The 20,965-nt window shown below is 47.5% G+C and overlaps 1 protein-coding gene across 11 annotated transcripts in view; it reads right to left on the reverse strand.

The window, feature by feature from the left end:
• Positions 1-20,965, reverse strand: part of MINDY4 (MINDY lysine 48 deubiquitinase 4) — a 115,144-nt gene that overhangs the window by 57,600 nt on the left and 36,579 nt on the right. For 10 of the 11 annotated variants that reach the window (XR_014834325.1, XR_014834322.1, XR_014834321.1 and 7 more), the window contains exons 6-9: positions 12,258-12,316; positions 7,167-7,273; positions 4,352-4,468; positions 2,855-2,943 (exon numbers count right to left, since the gene is read on the reverse strand). Coding sequence is in view for 3 of the 11 variants with exons in the window: in XM_085005903.1 (XP_084862029.1) it covers positions 2,855-2,943; positions 4,352-4,468; positions 7,167-7,273; positions 12,258-12,316 (372 nt within the window). In the remaining 8 variants the exon portion in view is untranslated. The remainder of the gene's footprint in view (positions 1-2,854; positions 2,944-4,351; positions 4,469-7,166; positions 7,274-12,257; positions 12,317-20,965) is intronic. The other variant, XM_085005904.1, reaches the window with a different exon arrangement.

The following is a 20,965-nucleotide window of genomic DNA, read 5'->3' on the forward strand; positions in this document are numbered from 1 at the left end:
CTCAGCACAGGCCTCCCCACGAGCAGGACCCCTTGGCACACTCCACATAACCCCCAGCAGCCAGCGGCCCTCCCCCCCACCCCTCTGCCAACCCACCACTGCCCGCCAGGATCCAGCTCTGCCCCTGCAGCCCAGCCTTTGAGGGCCTTCAACCTAGGCTGGCCCTGACTCTTCTCTCAAGCTCTCAGATGAGAGGGAACCCCTGGGGGCCAGGCTGCAATCCCCCCGCCCTCCGCCCCCTCTTCCCAGCAGAGCCTTGGCAAGCTCTCCATCTAGTTGGTGCTTAAATAAATAGACAACTGTGAGTACAAATGGAAGGTCTGGCTGGCTGGCAGGCAGTGGCGGGTAGGGAAGAACTCACTTCCCACAGCCGGTACAGTTTTCTTTCTACCTGGAGCCATCTTGGGCCCCCAGCTTGAAGGACCTTCTGCCTTCCAAGCCCTGGCTGCCCTCTCTGGTGTGGAGAGTAGAACTCTCCTGAGGACATGCCTGGGGGTCCAGAGGCTCTTACATCCCCTTGGTGGGGGTGCAGGGTAGGCAACAAGAAACCCTGGGCAGAAACACCCCCTCCTGATGGCTGGGAAAAGACTTTCCCTGAGAAGTCCAAAGTCCAAGTCCAAAAGCAGCTCTGAAGGGCATGGAGCTGAAATGAGTTATGAGACATTTCCCATGAGGGCCAAGGCCCAAGCTTGACCCAAGCAGGCTGCTGGACCCGAGGCCTCTCTGGCAGTCTGGCCCTAACCCACCTGCCACCTGGGCCTTGGCCTGCCCTCTACACCCTGCCCTGGCCTCTCCAGGCAACTCAGGCCTCTGCACACCACTCTTCTTGCTGGAATACTGTCCCTCCCCTCCTGTTGGTCTGGAGAACCCATGCGTTTGTCCATGCGTTCATCCAAAAAAAATTCTGAAGGCCTCTCCCATGGACTAGGTCTGGGGCTGGATGCCAGGGACCGGCTAGGGACCAGGCGGCCCAGGAAGGCCCCTGTTCTCAGGGCGCTTGTGTCCCAAGGGGCAGACACGGGACAGGTAATCACTTGGATAGAAAGGGCACCCATTGGTAGGGGCCTTGAGGCAGGCCCGGGCTTGTCTCAGCTGGGAGGTCACAGCCTCTGCGTGGCAGGAGCCGGAGAAGGCCTCTAGGGGATTTGCTGGGAGGGAAAATCAAGGGAGGAACAGGCTTGCGTGGGAACTGAATCAGTTCCTCCTCCAGCTCAGCCGTAAGATTAAAATGTCACTCCTCCAGAAGGCCTGCCCCACCCTCCTCACATCCCTGGGCCCTGAGCTCCCTTCACGTCCTCCGTGGCCTCCTATTCGTCTGGATCTCATGTTCAGTCTTAGGGGGCATGAAGCCAAGGCCATGGCTGCCCTTCTGAGTCCTGTGTTTCTCCCCAGTGCAAGGAGGGAGGATGGGCAGGGCGTGCACTTGTGCTGACCCCTTCAAGGGGCTCTCCCAGCCACAGCGTGGACAGTGCTTTGCTGGCCTGGACTCCAGAGCAGGCTGGGGGGTGGGATGGGACAAGGTGGGGCCTTGCTGTGGAAATGCTATGCCACTGGGCTTCCTTCCGGCTACACTATACTTACGGTTAGCATCTTTCAGCCTGAAAGATGAACCTTGGATTGTTACTTTGCAAAGTAACTAGAGAAGCCATATTATTGAACAAATTATTAAATGCCAAGCATGAAAAGCTTCCTTTACTCCAACTCTAAGGCTACATCCTCCTTTAAAATGGTAAAATGTGTTCCATTTGCACCAAGCTTGACTAGATGTCTGGGGAACTAGTGCTTTTCCCAGGAATTTAAACATGAATAAATGGGGGATGGGTTTTGTTTTCCCCCCCACCAAAAAGGCACCAAAATGCCTATGTCAAGAACAAGTCCCTTTAATTAAAGTTCAGGAATTGGCAAAACTAAACTGTGATTTCCAAATCCACTTAATTACAACACTGGGAAGGAGAATGGAGGCAGGAAGATGCTTCTGGGGTGCTGGAAATATTTTCCTTCTTGAGCTGGGTGATATGTTCACAGGCATGTGATTTGACAATAATTCACAGAGCAGAACACATATGAGTTGTGCACTTTTTTGAGTTGTGTACTTTTTTATGTATGATAGATTTCAACTGAAAGAAAAAAAAAAAGTGCCAGAAGTTCTGTAGCCTGAGGGTGACTCGGTACAACTGGGCAGGCAGTTACTGGTTCAGGTAAGAGGGCTGTCCTCTCAGATTGGCTGAGCTGCCCTGGTCCTGGCCAGCCCCTCAATAATCCTTCTATCTCAGTACCAACCACAAGATAGGATTATGGGTTTCTCTCCATAACTCAACTTCACAGAGCGCTCTGGAGGAGAGAGAATGCATCTGTGCCTCTCTGTATCACTTGTGCCTGCACAGAGAGAATGTTCCAGAAATGCCTGTTGAGGGAGTGAAAATGAGAATGAGGTGCCATGGGCAACTATTCAGGGTATAAGGTGGAGAGTGAATGGCCAGGGGTGAGCAGCCGTATCGTGTGGGGCTGTCTGGACTGCGTGGAGATGGCTGCTGACAGAGGTGGGGTAACGAGGGGAGGAAGAGCTGGGCTCCGTGGGGATGGAGGGTCAGCAGAGTGACGTGTGGTCGGGATTCGGGCAGCTGCTGAGCTGCCCAGCCGCCGCCCCTATGAGCATGACTTGCCAGCCTCCCTGCTCTCAGATGCACGGAGGTCACTTAGACTGGTCAGCACTGGCCCTGTTAGCCAGCTGCCGTTTCCCTTTCCAGAAGACGGGAAATATCAGGGAACACACACATTTCCTTGCTTATTTTTTCTGGACAGTGTGGAGAAGCTCTGGGAAAAGAAGATATTGCTGGAATGAGCATTGACTTACCGAGCGCAGCTGGCTCCACTATCTCCTTCAAACAGGAGCTTCTGTAGGACACAGCCTTGGACAGCCGCCAGAACCCCGCAGGGACCACCCTGCAAAGAGGGTCGAGCATGAGTGCCCGTGAGAACTGGCTCAGGGCAGAGCCGGAGCAGCTCTGCCTCCAGAACCAGCCTCTGCAGGTTACAGAACATGGGGAGCCGACGCCCCTCAAACAGGGTTTTCTGACATGGTGACGACTTCTAGGAAGCTGACCTGAATTGGGCAGGGGGGGACAAAGGCCCTGGTGCCCCTTGTTAGAGGAAGGAGCAAGTCTGTGGTGTGATGGGAGGAAAGTGGCTCTTCACAACCGGGCGAGTGGGGAGCCAGGGCTATCCCCACAGGCATCCTGTTTCCATGGCCACGGCCTCAGCGTGTCAACTGACTGCCCAGGTTCAAGGCCCATCCTAAAGGCCTCCTCCAGGAAGCCTCCTTGTACCAGCTCAGCTAGAAGTTAGCCCTTTGGGCAGCCTCCACTTGTCTGACCAATCTAGGTCTAGCTGGAGGCCTGCCTCAGCACCCAGTAGGGGTGTCTTAGAGGGAGAGGGCTCCTTGAAGGCATCAGTAAGTACGAGGACCGTCAGAGCAGCGGGCCACGAGTGCCCTGTACTCGGGGTGCAAGAACACATGCTGACTTGGCCGTGTTGGGGAGAGAAGCAGGTGGTCTGGAGCTCTTCCTCAGGCAGTGTAGGCAGGGGAGGCTTCTGGGGCTTGAGAAGTGGAACCTGGATGAGCCACCAGATTTAGAGTGTCTTCTGGCCCTGAAAGTGTGTATCTTGAGAAACGTATATAAGCCATGTTCAAATCCTGCCACCATCTACCTATGTGTTTCCCTCTTCATGCACTTCTGGTCCTCAGGCTTGATACTTTTTTTTTTTTTTTTTTTGGCTTTTTAGGGCTGCACCTGCAGCACATGGAAGTTCCCAGGCTAGGGGTCGAATCAGAGCTGCAGCTGCCGAGCCGCGTCTGCGACCTACACCATAGGACATGACAACACTGGATCCTTAACCCACTGAGCAAGGCCAGGGATGGAACCTGCATCCTCATGGATACTAGTTAGGTTTGTTACCCCTGAGCCACAATGAGAGCTCCCAGGCTTAATACTTTTACCACTTCCTATAGACCCTGGACCTTCACACAGCCTCCCTCTGTGTGTGCAGCCACCTGCCTCCAGTGTCCTTTCTGCAGTTCTGCCTGCAATGTCATTTCTCAACATCAGCCTAAGGACCTTCTCTGATACCCCCTCCCAGAGGCAGGGCCCCTCTGCCGCCTCTCAGCGAGGACTCCAGCACCATGCATCGCGGTTGCTCTGCCAGCCACATGTGAGGTTCCCCCCGGGGTGACAAGTGGGCCAATGTGGGGCTAGCCCAGGTGATCCTCACAGGATTTACCAAGCCCAGGGACAGGCACCTCTATCCACGGTGGGCCCAGAGAAAGTCCCTGGGAAGCTTAAAAACAACCTGCCTTGTTCTGCACAATGCCATATTTTAACGAGGCTGCGTCATTAAAGGCAAAACTCTGAAGTTTCCATTCTTCATTGAAACAGCAAAGGCTGGACCCAAACAGAAGGGTCTTTATGTCCTGTCAGGAGAAAAGAGAGTTTTATTGGTTGTTTTAAAAGCAAACAATACACTGCTGGGTGTTTGCATTCCCACAGGAGCTGGTCTTGAATTCTAGCAGTGTAATCTGTTTTCCAGCAGGGTAATCTATTTTCTTTTTATTTTGCAAACCCATTCTTCTCATATTTGAGGAAGGAGAAAATCAACCCTGAGGCTCTTACCCCTGGAACATCTGTAACCAAACATGCCTGTGCCCACCCAGGCCAAAATCTTTTTATGTTCCTTAGAGGTTCCTTGAAACACAAAATTTTAGTTTTACTAGGGATTTCAGAGGAGCCTGACCACACACTGTAATCACCTATGGAGCTCTGAACAATCCTGACGCACAGACCACATGCCAGGCCAACTAAAGCAGAATCCCTGGGTGGCAGACACTAGTGCCTGTAGCTTCTAAAACTACAGGTAATTTCTATAGGCACAGTCAAATCTGACAACTGGTGCTCTAGCAAACTGTGACCCACAGGCCAAATTTAGCGCCCCCCCCCACTTGCTTTGTAAGTAAGTTTTACTGAAACACAGCAATGTCCATTTGTTTACATATTGTCTATGTTTATATTACAATGGCCGAGTTGTGTAGTTGCAACAGAGAGCCCAAAATATACTACCTAGCCCTTAACAGAAAATGTTTGACAACCCCACACTGGTACAACCCTTTCTCACAACACCACCAGAGAGCAGTCCCCCCAAACTTGGCTTGTACACCCCAACCACCAACGGAAGGGATTCCCACCACCTCCCAAAGCAACCCTCTATTTTTCACAGCTCTGTCTTCTCGAAACTTCTGGCTGTTATTCATCTTCCAGGGCTCACCCTTCAGACCCCCAGAAAGTGCCAACCCCTCTCTGCTGACCAGCCCTTGGATGGGAAAGAGAGCCTCTCCCCAGACACACTCTCCCACGCTGGCTGCTGCTTCTCTGTCATGATTTTACATCCAGGAGTCTCAAGGGCCAGCACGTGGATTCTGTCACTACCCGCTCAGAGTCCCTTTCCTCATCAGATCCTTCCTAGAGACTCACATTATTTTCCTCTAGAATCATTTCTTTTTATCTTTCATTAAGTACAAGGGAAACCTCTATGACAGAGCATTTGTCTAACATGTCATCAAGGGTGGACTGGCAGCACACGGGATGGAGGGATGCGTGAATTCACCTGCCAGGGCTGTGGCCCTCTTTGCACCAACTACAGTCATCCATGTATTTGAACTGAGTTTCCTGAGAGTCTAGAAACTATAGGAACCTGGGTTTTCTGGCTGAAGCCCATGTCTGTCCTCTGATCACACAATGACAGCTCCCAGCAAGGACAGTATGGTGGCCAGGTCATAGGCTTGGAAATCTGGGTCCTACTTGCTGGGGATGCCACGTCTTGGATCCTCCTCTTCTCTGCCTCAGTTTTTTTCAGCTGCTTTTGGAGATGCTACTGCTGGGTGGTCTTGGGGGGCCTCCAGAGGGCCCTTCCCAAAAGAGTAGTACTCACTGCAAAGCACCATAGCCTTGCAGACAGCCAGACCATTTATCCCTAGGCTTAGGGCCACTTAAATGTGTCTGACCCGCTCCCTGTGGTTTCAAAAGAAGGAAGCAAAAGGGAGGAGAGGGATGGGGAAGGACAAAACCTCGAAAAAAACCTTCAGCTTTTTATCCACGTGCTGAGTAAATACTTGGTGAGTAGGAAGAGAACAGGGTCAGCTGGGTCCTCCTGAGTTTTTCCCTCCTGGATCCTGGCTGAAAAGCCAGTGGAGGACAGCAGGAAGAGCAACCCATCCTGCAGGAACCGCTGGCCCTGGGGATGGGCGAGGCCGTCTGGCAGCAGAGATGCTGGAGAATCCAGGACATCCCTGCAAAGGAGGCTGCTAAGGTCAGGAACCGGCTCCCCGATTCCTGACTCCAGGAGGCCACTGGGGAGAATCCAGATGGTGCTGAAGAACTGGCCCCACTTCCCTGTCCTTCCCTCACTGCAGCCCAGCCTGAGTCCAGCTCTGCCAACAGTGTAGGAGCAGAGTGAAGCTAATGAGGACAATTGTCCTGTTCCCTTCACAGCTCTGAAGTTACTGATTGCGGATGTGGTGAAGCAGCTCTGAACCAGAAGAGCTGGACAGGGAATGACTGGGAGGAGGTTGGAGCCTCACCTTTTATCTCAGGGAGGGAGAGGGAAAGAAAGCTGCCAGGACTAGGCCCCAGCTTTCCTGACCCTCCATTCAGGTTTTCTTCCACATCACATGCAACTTTCCATTTTAACAATGACTGAGAGGTTTTTTTTTTTTTTTTTTTTGGTCCTTTTTAGGGCCACACCCACAGCATGTGGAAGTTTCCAGGCTAGGGGTCTAATTGGAGCTGTTGTCGCCGGCCTACACCACAGCCACAGCAACGCCAGATCCGAGGCGCATCTTCAACCTACACCACAGCTCAGGGCAATGCCGGATCCTTAACCCACTGATCGAGGCCAGGGATTGAACCCGCAACCTCATGGTTCCTAGTCGGATTCATTTCTGCCGCGCCACAACGGGAACTCCTGACCAAGAGATTTTAACAAGACGAATGGGGCCAGAGAGATGGAAATTGCCTCATCCACACCAACTCAATCAAGATGGCTTGAATTCACACCAGAGCAATTCACACAAATGCCAATCAAGACGTATCACCCTACCTGTTTCAGCTGACACCCACCTTTGCCACTGAGAGGTCGATGGGCTTTGACGCTACTTGCAGCTTGAGCATTGATGGGACTGGAGACAGGATGACTTCTTCCTTTACCAATTCATCCTCCACATCCTCTGAAAGAAAACCACAGCCATGTGAGCTCCTTGTTATGACCCACGGAGAAGAGACTAGGAAGCCATTTAACTCCTAGAACACTGATGAGTTCTGAGATGGTTGGAGTAAGTCCAATAATAAGGGGTCCACCATCCACCCCATCCCCTCGGGGGCTCCCAAGCTGACATCAGAAGGAACAAGGCAGAGTGAGAGCCTCTGCTCCTTGTCACCCTTGTGCTGGTCCAGTCCACAAAGATGCTGGCAGGTGGGACTTGGCTATGGGCCCACTAGAAAGCTCTGCCTGTGGACACGTAAATCGGGCCCAGAAAAGTCTGGCTCAGAAAATTCTTTGTGAGCCACAAATCTGTGCCCCTGAGGACAAACATGAAGAGGGCAGAATTAGAAAGAAAATGCCATCCTTCCTGAGAGAACAGTAATAGTCATAATAGATTATGGCTATTGTGGTTTTCATTTATTAACCACTTGTATTTTATAACCTAAGCCCCACAACAGCTCCATCAGAGAGTAGTTATCATCACCCCACTTAGAGATGAGGAAACAGAGGCTTAGAGACGTTAAGCAACTGGCCTAAAGTCACACAGATGGAAAGTGGCAGAGATAGACTACAAACCCAGGGCAACTCCTAATCGCTCTGCCATCCTGCCTGTCAGACCTCCCTGAACCTCCAACCCAAGGGACACTAAGTCACAATCTAGACACAGTCTTCTTATAGCTGAGCGACTGAGGACCAGAGAGGGTCCCCTCTTGAGTCCTGGCAGCCCAGCCTGTGCCTTCCCAGCCAGCGAGGTGTTACATCCACGGGCGCAGCATTTACCAGAACACTCAGCTGAAGGACCCACGTGAAAACAGCCCAAGGCAATTATGCTGGCAAAGCCGCAGGCTGGTCTCCAGAGAGCCTCTGGAGACTTCCCCCATTTTCCCAAGATTAAATGACGATTTTTAAAAGCATGCCACTCCGTACAGAAACCAACATTCTCTGCCATCATCCTGTGCATCTGGACTATAGAAATGTCACTGGCCCAGACCCACATCTTCGGAGATGGTGTCAAAAGATGAACATCCCCAGGACACATGCCTTATATCGTATTCTACAGCCTCCCTTTCTGCCCTGGAGGAGGACTGGATACAGCATGAGGCCAACTCCTAGAGGCTCAGTCCATTGTAAGGGAGACAGATTCAAGACGGAAAAAATTTTCAAATAAGTCTGGAATTTAAATGAGAACCTCTCTTAGGGTCTCTGAAAAAGCCTCCCTGTGACATAGCCTTACAATAATACCCTGAAATAAAGACCAGATGTTCACCCATCAACATACTCAGGTCTTGAAAACATGGTGGAGAAAGTAAGAAAGAAATGGGATACATAGCATAACACAATTTATTTCCGTTATAAATATATGCAAGGAAAACAACACTACACATTTTCCAAGAACGATTCACAGGTAACAAGAAATCACTAGATACTGAGGATGGCCACTTATGGAGAGGAGGGTCATGGGAGTGTGCGGGTGGGGCCAAGGGGAAATAAGGAAGGACAGGCCGAGGGGAGAGAAGCCGATGAGCAAAGAGCAATACTGAGAATGTTCACGAAGAAACAGGGACGTGGGATTAATTCAACCCTAAGCATCTGAGGCCCAAACAGAAGGGGAGAGTAATAGGATTCTGCCAGGCTCTGAAGTGTCCTTGTGATGCCTCCAGTCAAACTATTTCCTGGAGGCCCAGAGGGGGCAGGATTTAAGCCTATTTGGAGGCTTCTGTTTAGTCTGAGGTTGTCCAGGAGGGAGCCAGGGCTGAAACACACTCTGCTCCAGCCCCATGAATTAAGTCTGAGGGTGGGAGCAGGGGCCCAGGGGGAGCAGACTGGGTAGAGTGCCCATGGGGAGGCAGTCTCCCTTGGCTGCTCCCAGGAGGCAGCTGGTCCCTGTGCAGGCAGTCAGTTCAGAACCATGTGCCAAGCCTCACGCCCAGACATGGTGGGACGGCCGTGGAAAGGAAAACAAGCACCCCGGCATGACATGTTGGCCAAGCAGACAACATGCAAATGCCAGTGGTTTGAAAATGCTATTTTTAAGGCCCTGGTGTAAATGCGTGGTTGAAAAGAAGCAAAGGCTTTTGTTTCCCATTCCATTTTACTTATCCTTTGGAGGAAAACATATACATATGTATAGTAATACTTAATAGAGGCCCCTGTACCCCTTTTCCAGATTCCCAGTACTTCCTACCAACAAGCTATCTTCTGAAAGTGCCCCAACACCTCCAGACTCAGGAATCTCAGCACAGCACCCCTCCAGGCTTCCATTCTGATAACAGACTCCATCTCTCCAACCCTCCCCCAGGGACCCAGGCCGAAACCTCAGCCTTCTCCCACACCATGCTGCTCCAGCCTCCTCCGACCACCGAGCCTCTGGAAAGCCCCATACATTTCCCCCACCTTCCTCGCTCCACTGTTACGGGAATGTATCATTGCTTTTCTACTTGTTCATCGTGCACATTGTGGAGCCCCCATGATGTGCCAGGGATTATGAGGGACAGAGGAGGTCCAGAGATGATTAAAACACCACCCTTGACTTTAAGGAGCTCACTGCCTAGGCGGGGAGACAGAGACCTCAAACAAATAACACGGTATAAGAGCTACAGTGGAGGAGTTCCCGTCATGGTGCAGTGGTTAACGAATCCAACTAGGAACCATGAGATTGCGGGTTCGGTCCCTGCCCTTGCTCAGTGGGTTAACGATCTGGCGTTGCCGTGAGCTGTGGTGTATAAGAGGTCGCAGATGCGGCTCGGATCCTGCGTTGCTGTGGCTCTGGTGTAGGCTGGCAGCTACAGCTCCGATTCGACCCCTAGCCTGGGAACCTCCATATGCCGCAGAAGCGGGCCAAGAAATGGCAAAAAGACAAAAAAAAAAAAAAAAAAGAATCCCTCTGTGTCACTGCTGTGGCTGTGGCAAGAGCTGCAAAAAAAAAAAAAAAAAAAAAAAAAAAAAAAGAGCTACAGTGGAGACAAGTGCAAAGGTTATAAAGGCAGAGGAGAAGAGGCAAACAATTCTACCTTAAAGGGTCAGGGACCCTTCCCATAGGAGGTAAGTATTTGAGCAGGATCTTACAATACCCATAGGACTTCCCCAGACAGAACACGGGCCAATTACCCCTTTTCTGGACTATTCCAAGAGCCTCCTCACTAGTCGCCCCATGTCCAGGCTCTTACACCTAAAATCTATCCTCCACACACATGCAGAGACAGACTCAAACACCACTCGTTTCACTTCTTTTCTTGACAAGACCTTGTCCATCCTTCAACCCAGTCTAAATACTACCTCACTAAGGAAATTTCTGAAACCCAGCACAGAACTTGGCTTATTCACCTCTTGAAGCAGTGAAGAGCTTTTGGTCATCTGCTCTGTGTGTTGCCATCAGGGGACACCTCTCTTCCTCTGACCCACCCAACCCTGCCCTCCAAGAAGGCAGGGCCACTTTCATCATCACCTCTGTCAGCTTTCAACAGTCCTACACGTGCCCGAACACGTAGCTGCTAACAGAAGTTTGCCGAATTGAACCAAAGAAGGATTCACTGGGGTGGGGAAGAGAATGCTGTTCCTCTAACCGAATTTTATTCCTTGTTTCTGAGCCTCTCCACCACAAAGCTTCTTTTTCTCTTTCTCTCAGTGACCGGGTTTCACGACCTCTTATCCTTTATCTCCATCTCCTTCGCTAAATCGTCAGCCGAACCACTAGCCAAGAGGGGTCGGCCCCCCTCCAGAAGCACACACACACTTCAAACAGCTGGTTCCGAGAGAATAGCTAAAAGCCTTCCTCCCAATAGAAGCCCTCTGGGTTCTGAAGGCCGGGAACTGCTTCGCTTTCTGTCTAAACAGGAGTGGCTTTCATTAGAAAATCTTAAAGTGCTTTACAGAAAGGCTTCAGATGCCAGGGTTTCCCGGCTCCGTGCCTCATTCTGCACAGCCCTGTGCCCAACCAAGTCCACCCTTCCTGGGTAGGCCGAGTGATCCCACCAGCAACCCCACTGATGATTAAAACTCTGAGGAACCGTTCCCTCTGAAGAGAACTGAGCAGAATAAACAAACCCCCGCCTCCATCATTCCAAAGCCTGCCCCCGCCTTTCAACTTCATCAAAGCAAACTGTCAGACGGCGTGTCTCACACAAGTCACTTCCAAGGGGCGAGCTGCTTTCTTCCTTTGCTGTAAAAGCGAGTGCTTAAAAGGAGAGGAAAAGGATGTGAGCAGCTCTTATACGTCAAAAGGGTCCAACAGGTAAACTGCCAGCTTCCAGGAGGAGGGAAAACGTCAACGCACTCAAGCCTCATCCTTCCCTGCCTGGTCCTTTGGTTGTCATCCTTTATTCTACCGCTGCCTATGCCAAGGCCTGCGAACACATAAGCCTCTGGGGAGTGGAAAATTCCAGAAAGAGGAAAAAAAGATGGCTTCAAAACGAAAGAGTGGATGGACAGGTTCTTCCCTTAACCTTGGAGAGGAGACAGACAGATACATACATGTGTGGCAGGGCACTGACCTGAACACTAAAGGTCTGTGCACCGATCCACCTCGTTGTTCATATTTTATACCTCAGTAGTACGTCTGTAAACTGCTGTAAAGGATGGACTTCTCCAGGCAGAGCTATACAATAATATTTTGACTGAGGACTGTCCTCTGGAGACCTCTGTAGGTTCTCAGTGGTCCTAAAAGAACCTCCAAATGCACGGAAGGCTCCTCTGCCCCCTCCCTCTCAGGATGCTTCTAGAAATGTTCAGACTTAAAATGATTTCTCCAGGAGAGACAGGCAGTGGAAGAAGGCATCAAGCAGAATGAGAGAAACCTGTTTCACTCCCCAGGCCAGCCTCTTCTTCCTGAGGTGGGGTGGAAGGAAAGGAGTCCTCTCCCCAGCAGTAGAGAGCCCCTCCACCTCCCGGATGAACCAAATGAAGCCCCTGGACCCTGGTGGGTACAGCACTTAGGTCTCACTGGTACCTACCAATCTGAAGCACAGCCAGCTCCTCATCGACCTTGTTGGACACCGGCAACTGATTTTTCCTAGAAAAGAAAGGAAATGTCCGTGTCCAGAGGCGAATGGCAGAGAAATGCAAACAGCAGAGAGGAATGGGAGGGGCACTGCATGGGGTTTCAGGAGCTGGGTTCCCTCTAGCCTGGCCCTGCCATTCTGTGTGTGCCTGGTATCCGCATGCTCCCTCTCTGAGCCACAGGTTCCATATGGGATAGGACCAAATCACCTCACAGGTGCTCTTCAATTCTGTGTATACACACATGCACACCCCAGCCAATACAGGATGACAAACCCTATAGTTTGACCCTTGCCAAGAACCAAATGCAAGCTAGTGTTATGATGCCACTGTAACCCTGCTGGGACACACACACACATACACGCACAAATCAAGTTCTTGCAATCACTGCACAGGTTTCTTTTTATCTCGTTTTTTTTTAAGTGTTTCCTTTCTCTCCACTTTCTTGTCAAGTTATCACCAGCCATTTACAAGAAACCTCTAGCATGCACCAAAGAGTACATCCCATGATCTGGATTTGTAAACCTGTGCACATAGAGCTTTCTTAAAATGGCCCACCTGTGTTTTAGTTCTCTTTAGATTTTCCCCCCAGCATGTATCTATCTGAACTAAAGTAAAATCATTTTTAAAAAGAACATATTAAAAATAACGAAATTACATCACCGTCTTGAAAAACCCATTTACCATGTTAAAAATGACAGCTCTTTTGAACGTGGCATTGAAATATATTTTCCTCCAACATCCTTGCAGGGAAAGATATGATTGAAGTAACAATCGTAATCTCGCCACGCACGGCGCGTTCTATTGAACTGGCTTCCTCCTGAAGATGTATGAAGGGGCGTGAGTGGAAGACCGTGGAGGACGCGCAGTACCGAGTCCCTGAGCACATACTGCTTTGGACTCAGGGTTTGCTTCTCTGGTGCTGGAACACTGAGCTCCTTCCCCCACCCTCCCAGGCAGCCTGAGCCTCCCCTAGTCCCCCGCCCACTCAGCCAAGCCCATTTTCCTCAATTCAAAACCACAACATTTCTATGCCCCTGTGCTACCAGATTTGGTAAGCGTTCTTGTGGGGAATCGTGAAAAACAAGATGGAAAGGGGAGCTAGGGCATGGGGGGGCAGTGGAAGGATGTGGAGGGGTCAACACAGAGGCCGTGTCACAGCCACCTTGCCTCCGCGCCCAGCAATGACGAACTGCATTTTTAGCAGAAGCCTCCATCAGCCGTCTTCCCCCACCGGTGCCGGCGCTGCCACTAAAGCCGAGGACCTAAGTCCCGTCTCTGTCTATCCCGTCTGTCACTGTGTCATCTGGAGACCAAGGCAAGGTGCCTTCCCCTTGCCATGCCTCGTATCCCTATCTGAAAAGCAAGGACTGAGGCACAGGTGCCAGATGGCCTCAAAAACCTGCCTTGAACCATTCTGAGCAGGGATCAGCAGGAGTAAAAACATCTCTGGAACATCCCAATGGCAGCATCCCTCTCATACCCACCTATGCCTTCTGCCTCTCCATCTCTCACCCAGATCATTCTAACAGGCTCCTAACTGGTTTCTTGGTCCCCAGATCTTCCCCTGGGTGTCAAAGCGTCTCTCTACAAAGCAAATCTGACCATGCCACAGCTTACTGAAATTCTTCAAAGATCGTCAACAACCGTAGTCACGTCTACACAATGATGGCAACAACAGAAAATACTTTCTGATCCCTTTGACTGTCCCAGGCAGTGTGCTGATTGCTGTGTAAGCATTGAAAGTCATCTGCTCCTCAGAACAACCTTACGAAGTAGTTGGTGTACTGAATCTCAGAGACGTCAGTCACTTCCCCAGCTACACAGCAAATAAGTGGCAGCAAGGGATTTGAACCCAGGTAATGACTCCACAGATAACGGCAGTAACCACCACACAACACTGCTTCCTTCTAAAACAAAATCCAGGCCCGCTAGGGTGCCCTATGGACTGTCTGTGACCCGGCCACCGAGTGCCCCAGCCTCGCCTCCCTCTGCACCCTCACTCTCCTCCACGCCGAACGTCTCAGCCCATCCTCTACACCTCCTCACAAGCTGTCCACTGCAGCTACCATAGCCCTTGGTGGACTCACTCTGAGCCTCTGTAGCCCAGATGGATTGCTACCTTCTTCTCAACTCCAAACCATGCATTCATTCATTTCCTCACTCACTCACCTAGCAAACATGTGGCAGTTATCTGGCAGGTCTCTCTCCTTGCCCAAGAGAGACCCAATTGCGTAAAATAAACAGACATAAATTGCAACGTGACATTGGGTGGTAGGCTGAACAATGGACCCCAAAGAGATCCACATCCTAATCCCAGGAGCCTGCAAATGGTACCTTATAGGGTGAAAAGAACCCTGCAAATTGGATTAAATTAATGATCTTGAGATGAAAGGAAGTAGCCGGGATTATTTAGGTGGGGCCAACCTAATCACAAGTGTGCCTGTGGAGGGAGGCAGAGATTTGACACAGAAGAGGAGAGGTGATCCGATGATGGAAACAAAGGATCAGGTGATGTACTCTGAAGACAGAGGAAGGAGCCCTAAGTCAAGAAATGTGGGTGGCCACCAGAAGCTGAAAAAGGCAAGGAAAGCTCCTCCCCCAGAGCCTCTGGAAAGAATGAGCTCTGCCAACACCTTGACTAGCCCAGTGGACCTCGCTTCAGACTTCAGTCTTCGGGAACAGTAAGATAATAAACTTACGTTGTTTTAAGTCACTGCATTCATGGTACTTTGTCCTACGAGCCATGGGAAACTAGTTCACACAAGTAAGAGAAACAACCAAGCAGGAACGAGGGACTGTGGGATTCTCTCTCCCTCTGCATCCTGCATGCCCAGCACCTAATCAGTGCTCTGTAAACAGGTGCAAATTACGGGAGTGACCCTCACAGAAGCTAGTTGACAGCCACAGGTCACATACCTTAGAAGTGCCAGAGCCAGCAGGGCTCAAACCCAGGCTGCTGGCTCCAAATGCTCTATTTTGCTCTTTTTTCCATTTTATGGCTCCTTCCCCTGCCCAGAACCCTCCATGGCTTCCTGTGGACCGGGAGACAAAGTCCAAACCTCCCAAGTGGCCCCTTCGGCTCCCGAGGGCAAAGCGGCAGGGGCAGGCGCATGGCCACGAGGCCACGAGCCCTGAGGAGAGGGTGTGGATGATGTTCCCGCTGCAAGGGTACAACGGGGCCTCTTCCTGGTCATGAGACTTCCACCCTGAGGCCATCCATCAGCTGCAAGAGCCCAGCTCAGATGCTTGGTGCCGTTTCCCATGGGTCTCTTCAGCAGAGGAGATCGCGCTAGCACTCACACTCAGGGAATGCGCTATTGTTCCCTTCATGTGTCCCTTGGTGGCATAAGCATTACAAAGTTTAAAAGGTCAGTTTAAAAGCATGTTCTTGCCTTTGAGTGAAACCCATTATGAAAAACAATGACAAAAAGATAAATCAAGGATTCAAAACACTTTTTCAAAATGCAATTTTGTAGATAACCCAGAGTCTTGTGTTAAAGTGCACATCCAATAAATCCATGGAGCCAGGCCACAGTCACCCAGCTTGCCTGCTGGGTCTGAGACCTCCCCTGCCCAGCCAAGCTCCTCTTTGTTTCCTTAAGGGAGAGGCAAGAGCCAGAGCACTGCAGGTGTTCAGAGCTACTTGGGGCCAGGACTCAATCCCTGAATAACGGAGTCTTGGGTGGACAGAAAGAGCCACTCAGAGACCAGAGTTCTTTCCTCCGATCCCTCCAATCTGAGTGGCCCTGGGAAGTCATTTACCCTCTGTGGGCATGGGTGCCTCACCTGTACCTTGGAAGAAGCCTAAGCATGGCCACTCGCTGAGGAACACGACCTAATACAAGGGCTCTGAGAGAACTGACGGGCTGGGTCATGCAGTTTCTGAAGATGCCCTACTGCCTATGCACCAACACTCAGAATAGTTCATCAGCTCTCAGCATTAAAACAGAGACAAGAAGAGGCTCCTTCCTCTGTCTTTGGCACTGGCTACTTGGTTCAATTAGTTACAATTACAAAAGATGTCCCAAGAGTATGAAAACATGGATCAATTACTGTACATTCTATTTGATGAAAACACTGAACTGAGCATAAATTGACCCTACTTATGAATATAAGAAATTAACCTAAAATTTCCCCAAGCCAGTGATATTCCAGCACACCTAACTGAAGCAATATAAAATTATCTGGAGGGGCACTTCTACAAAGCAGGTCACACAAGATTCCCCTGGAGAGAGAGAGTTTTTCTTTTTTTAAGTCCCATTGAAAATATGCTCAAAACAAACAAAAAAAAAAACCTGTTAAATATATGAGAAAATAATCCACCATAAGTGAAAACCAGCTGACACAACAACTAGGACTCCCAAGAATTTGAGATAATAGAACAACAACCTAAAACAGGCTGTAATTAGAGAGAGTAGGGAAACTTTTTTTAAAAAGAATGGAAATAGACAATACGAGAAAAAAAAATGGGCAGCTCTGAAAAGCAAATACAGTCATAGAAATAAAAAACTTCTAAGCATATAATGATGATGGATAGCAAAATATGAAATACATATTTTTTTAATCCATGAGTCTTCTACTAGAGGAGGAAAGAGGGGCAGGGATAGATAACAGAAAGCACCTCTCTATAAAACACTGCCAACTAATAAATGGAAAAGGAATGATAAAATGACAAAAATTAGAAAATCGACATTTTATAAATCCCTAATATGGGAAAAGACCATCAATGGATGCTCAAAGCACAGATTGAAATATTTTTGAGACACAGGATATTCCTATGGTCTGCAAGTTACAGATTCCTTAGTAATTGCAAAAGGGAAAGTTACTTTTACCGTTAACAATAGATAATACAATACAATGACGGAAGGACTGGCAGAAACCCTAATGGACTGACTCAATTTAGCATCACCAGAAATAAAACAAACAGACGTTATATGTTCCTGTTGTGATGTAATGGGTGGTACACAACATCACGTACGTATTGTCGTGCCAAAAGCTGTTTAACATAAACCTAATCATGAAACGGACATATCTAGAAAGCGGTCATTCTGTGAGACAACAAGTCTACACTCATCATGAAAAATCGAAAAAGGAGGGAAATTGTTTGAGATTAAAAGAGATTAGAGACACACAGCAACCACAGGTGCGTGAACTTTAAATGGATCCCGGGATAAAAAACTAAAGACCCAAAGAACATTTTAGAGCCATCAGGGAGGAATTTGATTATGGGCTTTACATTAGTGGGTGTTACTGAGTCAATGCAAAATTTCTTTGGTGTGATAATGGTGCTGTGGTTACAAAGGAGGAGGTTTTTGTCTTTAGGAGATGCAAGCTGAAATATTTTGGGGTGAAATGCCATGATATCTGAATTTTACTTTCAAATGGATCATGAAAAGTGTATGTGTGGAAGGAAAGAAGAGGAGAGAGAAAGAGAGAGAAAACAAATGCATCCAATCTTCTGGAATAGACCATGATAGAAAAGAACAAAAAAAAGAATGTACATATATGTATAACTGAGTCACAGAAATTGGCACAACATTGTAAATCAACTATAACTTAAAATGCAAAAAAAGTCTTACAACTGCAGAATGTAGGTGTTCACATACTATTCTTTCAACTTTTCTATGGGTTAATACTTTTTTAAAGTTGAGAGAAAACTTTTGTTAAGCTTAAAAAAAGAAATTAGATACAGTGAAGAGATAATAAATTACTAGGAGCTATCAGATGATAGTTACTCAGAATGCAACTCAACCAGAAAAGAGATAAAATATATGAAAGAATAAAGAGGAAAAAAAAACTTTAAGTCCAATAACACCTAAAAGCAGTTCTAGAAGGAAAGAATAAAGAGAATGTGAGAAAGGAAATTACTGAAAAGAGAACTGCTAATAACCTACCAGACATAAATCCTCAGAGAAACACAGTAAATCTCCAGTGGTACTTGGGAAAGTAAATCCACACCGAGATATGTCATCTTAAAGCTACCAGAATACCAAAGACAATGAGAAAAACCTTAGCAAAAAGATAGATTATCTATAAACAACAATTTCTTTAACAAAACACGTCTTTAGTATTTAAAATATTAAAGGCAAGGACAAAATGAAAACATTTTCACCTCATGCAGGTGAGAAAGTCAGGAAGAGAAAGACAAATATCATATAATATCACTTACATGTAGAATCTAAAATATAGCACAAATGAACCTATCTACAAAACAGAAACAGACTCAGACACAGACAACAGACTTGTGGTTGTGGTGGGGGGGCATGCAGAGAAGTGGGATGGACTGGGAGTTTGGGGTTAGTAGATGCAAACTATAGCACAGGGAACTATATACAATCTCTTGGGATGGAAGTGATGGAAGTATGAGAAAAAGAAGATATATATATACATGGATGACTGGGTCACCGTTCTGTATAGCAGAAATTGACTCAACACTGTAAATTAACTATACTTTAATTTTAAAAAAAGAGAACATTTTTAGACAAAGACTAAAAAAGTTTACCATCATAGACCTTCACTAAATGAACTATCAAGAGATTAACTTCCCCAAAAAAAACTAAACCCAGAAAAAAAGAGCAGATTTCAAGCAATGGCAGAATAGAAATATGTGAACATTTAGATAAACCTAAATGAGAAATAACAATAAAAATAATGACAATAGCAACTAATCTGGGGAGAGTTTAAAACAAAGGGATATTAGACAAAGAGGGAAACTGCGAAGGGGAATGATTAGAGTTAAAGCTTTCTAAAATCCTTGCATTTTTTGAGGAGGTAGAGATACTGACTAAATTTAAAACTTTAAATCAATTCGGATCAAAACTTAACAGTAATATTAAAAGTAAAAATATAGTATATAACTTCTAAATCAGAAAGCAGAAGACAAAAGAACATATCAGTTAATTCACAGAAAAGTGGCACTGTGAAAAACATTTTGGCAGTTCCTCAAATAGTTAAACACAGAATTAACATAAGACCCTGCAATTCCACTCCTAGGCATGTAACCAAAGAACTAAAAACAGGGATACATCATCATGGCAGCGCTATTCTCAATAGCCAAAAGGTGGAAAGAATGTAAATGTCCACTAATGGATGAGTGGATAAACAAAATGTTATCACACACAGAATAGTGTCCTGCCATAAAAAAGAATGGAGGAGATCCCATCATGGCTCAGTGGTTAACGAACCTGACTAGTATCTGTGAGGATACAGGTTTGATCCCTGGCCTTGCTCAGTGGGTTAAGGATCCGGTGTTGCCATGACCTGTGGTATAGGTCGCAGACATGGCTCGGATCCTGCGTTGCTGTGGCTGTGGCATGGGTTGGCAGCTATAGCTCTGATTTGACCCCTAGCCTGGGAACCTCCATAAGGACTGGAGTAGCGGTTCATGCGACAACATGGAAGAACCTCAAAAAACATTATGCTCAGTGAAAGAACCCGGAGGCAAAAGGTCATAAATGATTCCATTTATGTGAAAATCATAGGTTGGTGGCTTCCAGTGGCTAGGGAGTGGGAGGAATGGGGAAAAACTGCTTAATAGAAGAGATTTTACTTGCAAGAGAAGAAAATGTTTTAAAACTAGATAGAGGTGGTGGTTATGCAACATTGTGAATGCACTACATGCTCCTAGATTATTCACTTTAAGATGGTTAATTCTTTAAAAAGAAAGGAAAGGAAAATAAAGAAGATAAAAAGAAAGTAAATGTAAGGCAAAATCGAAGTATAAAATATAACAGGACAGGAGTTCCCATCGTGGCGCAGTGGAAACAAATCCGACGAGGAACCATGAGGTTGAGGGTTCGATCCCTGGCCTCACTCAGTGGGTTAAGGATCCGGCATTGCCGTGAGCTGTGGTGTGGGTTGCAGACGCAGCTCGGATCTGGTGTTGCTGTTGCTGTGGCTGTGGTGTAGGCCGGCGGCTACAGCTCCGATTCAACTCCTGGCCTGGGAACCTCCATATGCTGCGGGTGCGGGCCTGAAATGACAAAAGACAAAAAAATAAAAATGAAACAAAAAAAACAAATAAATAAAATAAAATAAAATATAACAGGACAAATGAATTCAAATATATCAGTTATTATAATAAAGGTGAACAAATTAAACTTGTCAGTTAAAAGACAGAGACACCCAGATTTAATCTTTTTAAATCAGCAATATGCTACAGCAGAAACTGGCACATCATTGTAAATCAACTATACTTTAATTTAAAAAATTTCTTTAATTAGCAATATGCTCTTTCACATGATACCTGACACAAAAAGAGAATAGAAAAGGATGGGCAAGAAATATATCACGTGTATGCCAACCATTTAAAAGCTAATGTAGCGAAATGCTATTAGATGATAATAGATTTTAAGATAAAAAGCATGGCTAGTGATAAACCTACTTGTTACAGAATAACAAAAACAATTCAACATGAAAATCTGGCTACCATGAACCTCTGAGAAATGGTTAATAACAGTCCTACCTCAAAAGACTGTGGTGAGAATTCGACAAGTTAGTATGTCAAGTGCTGAGAATAGTGTCCAACAGAGTAAATGCTATGTATTAGCTGAGATGATGATGATGATGATGAATGATGCTAGTATAATCTTGATTCCAAAAACCACTTATAAACATAAGGGCAAAAATATGAACTAAAATAACAGACAACTGCTTCAGC

This window comes from Sus scrofa, chromosome 18, assembly GCF_054392235.1.
Source record: "Sus scrofa isolate SSC_HxYL_T2T_F1_AM1 chromosome 18, Sscrofa_HxYL_maternal_Yorkshire_Landrace_v2.0, whole genome shotgun sequence".
NCBI classification, from domain to species: domain Eukaryota; kingdom Metazoa; phylum Chordata; class Mammalia; order Artiodactyla; family Suidae; genus Sus; species Sus scrofa.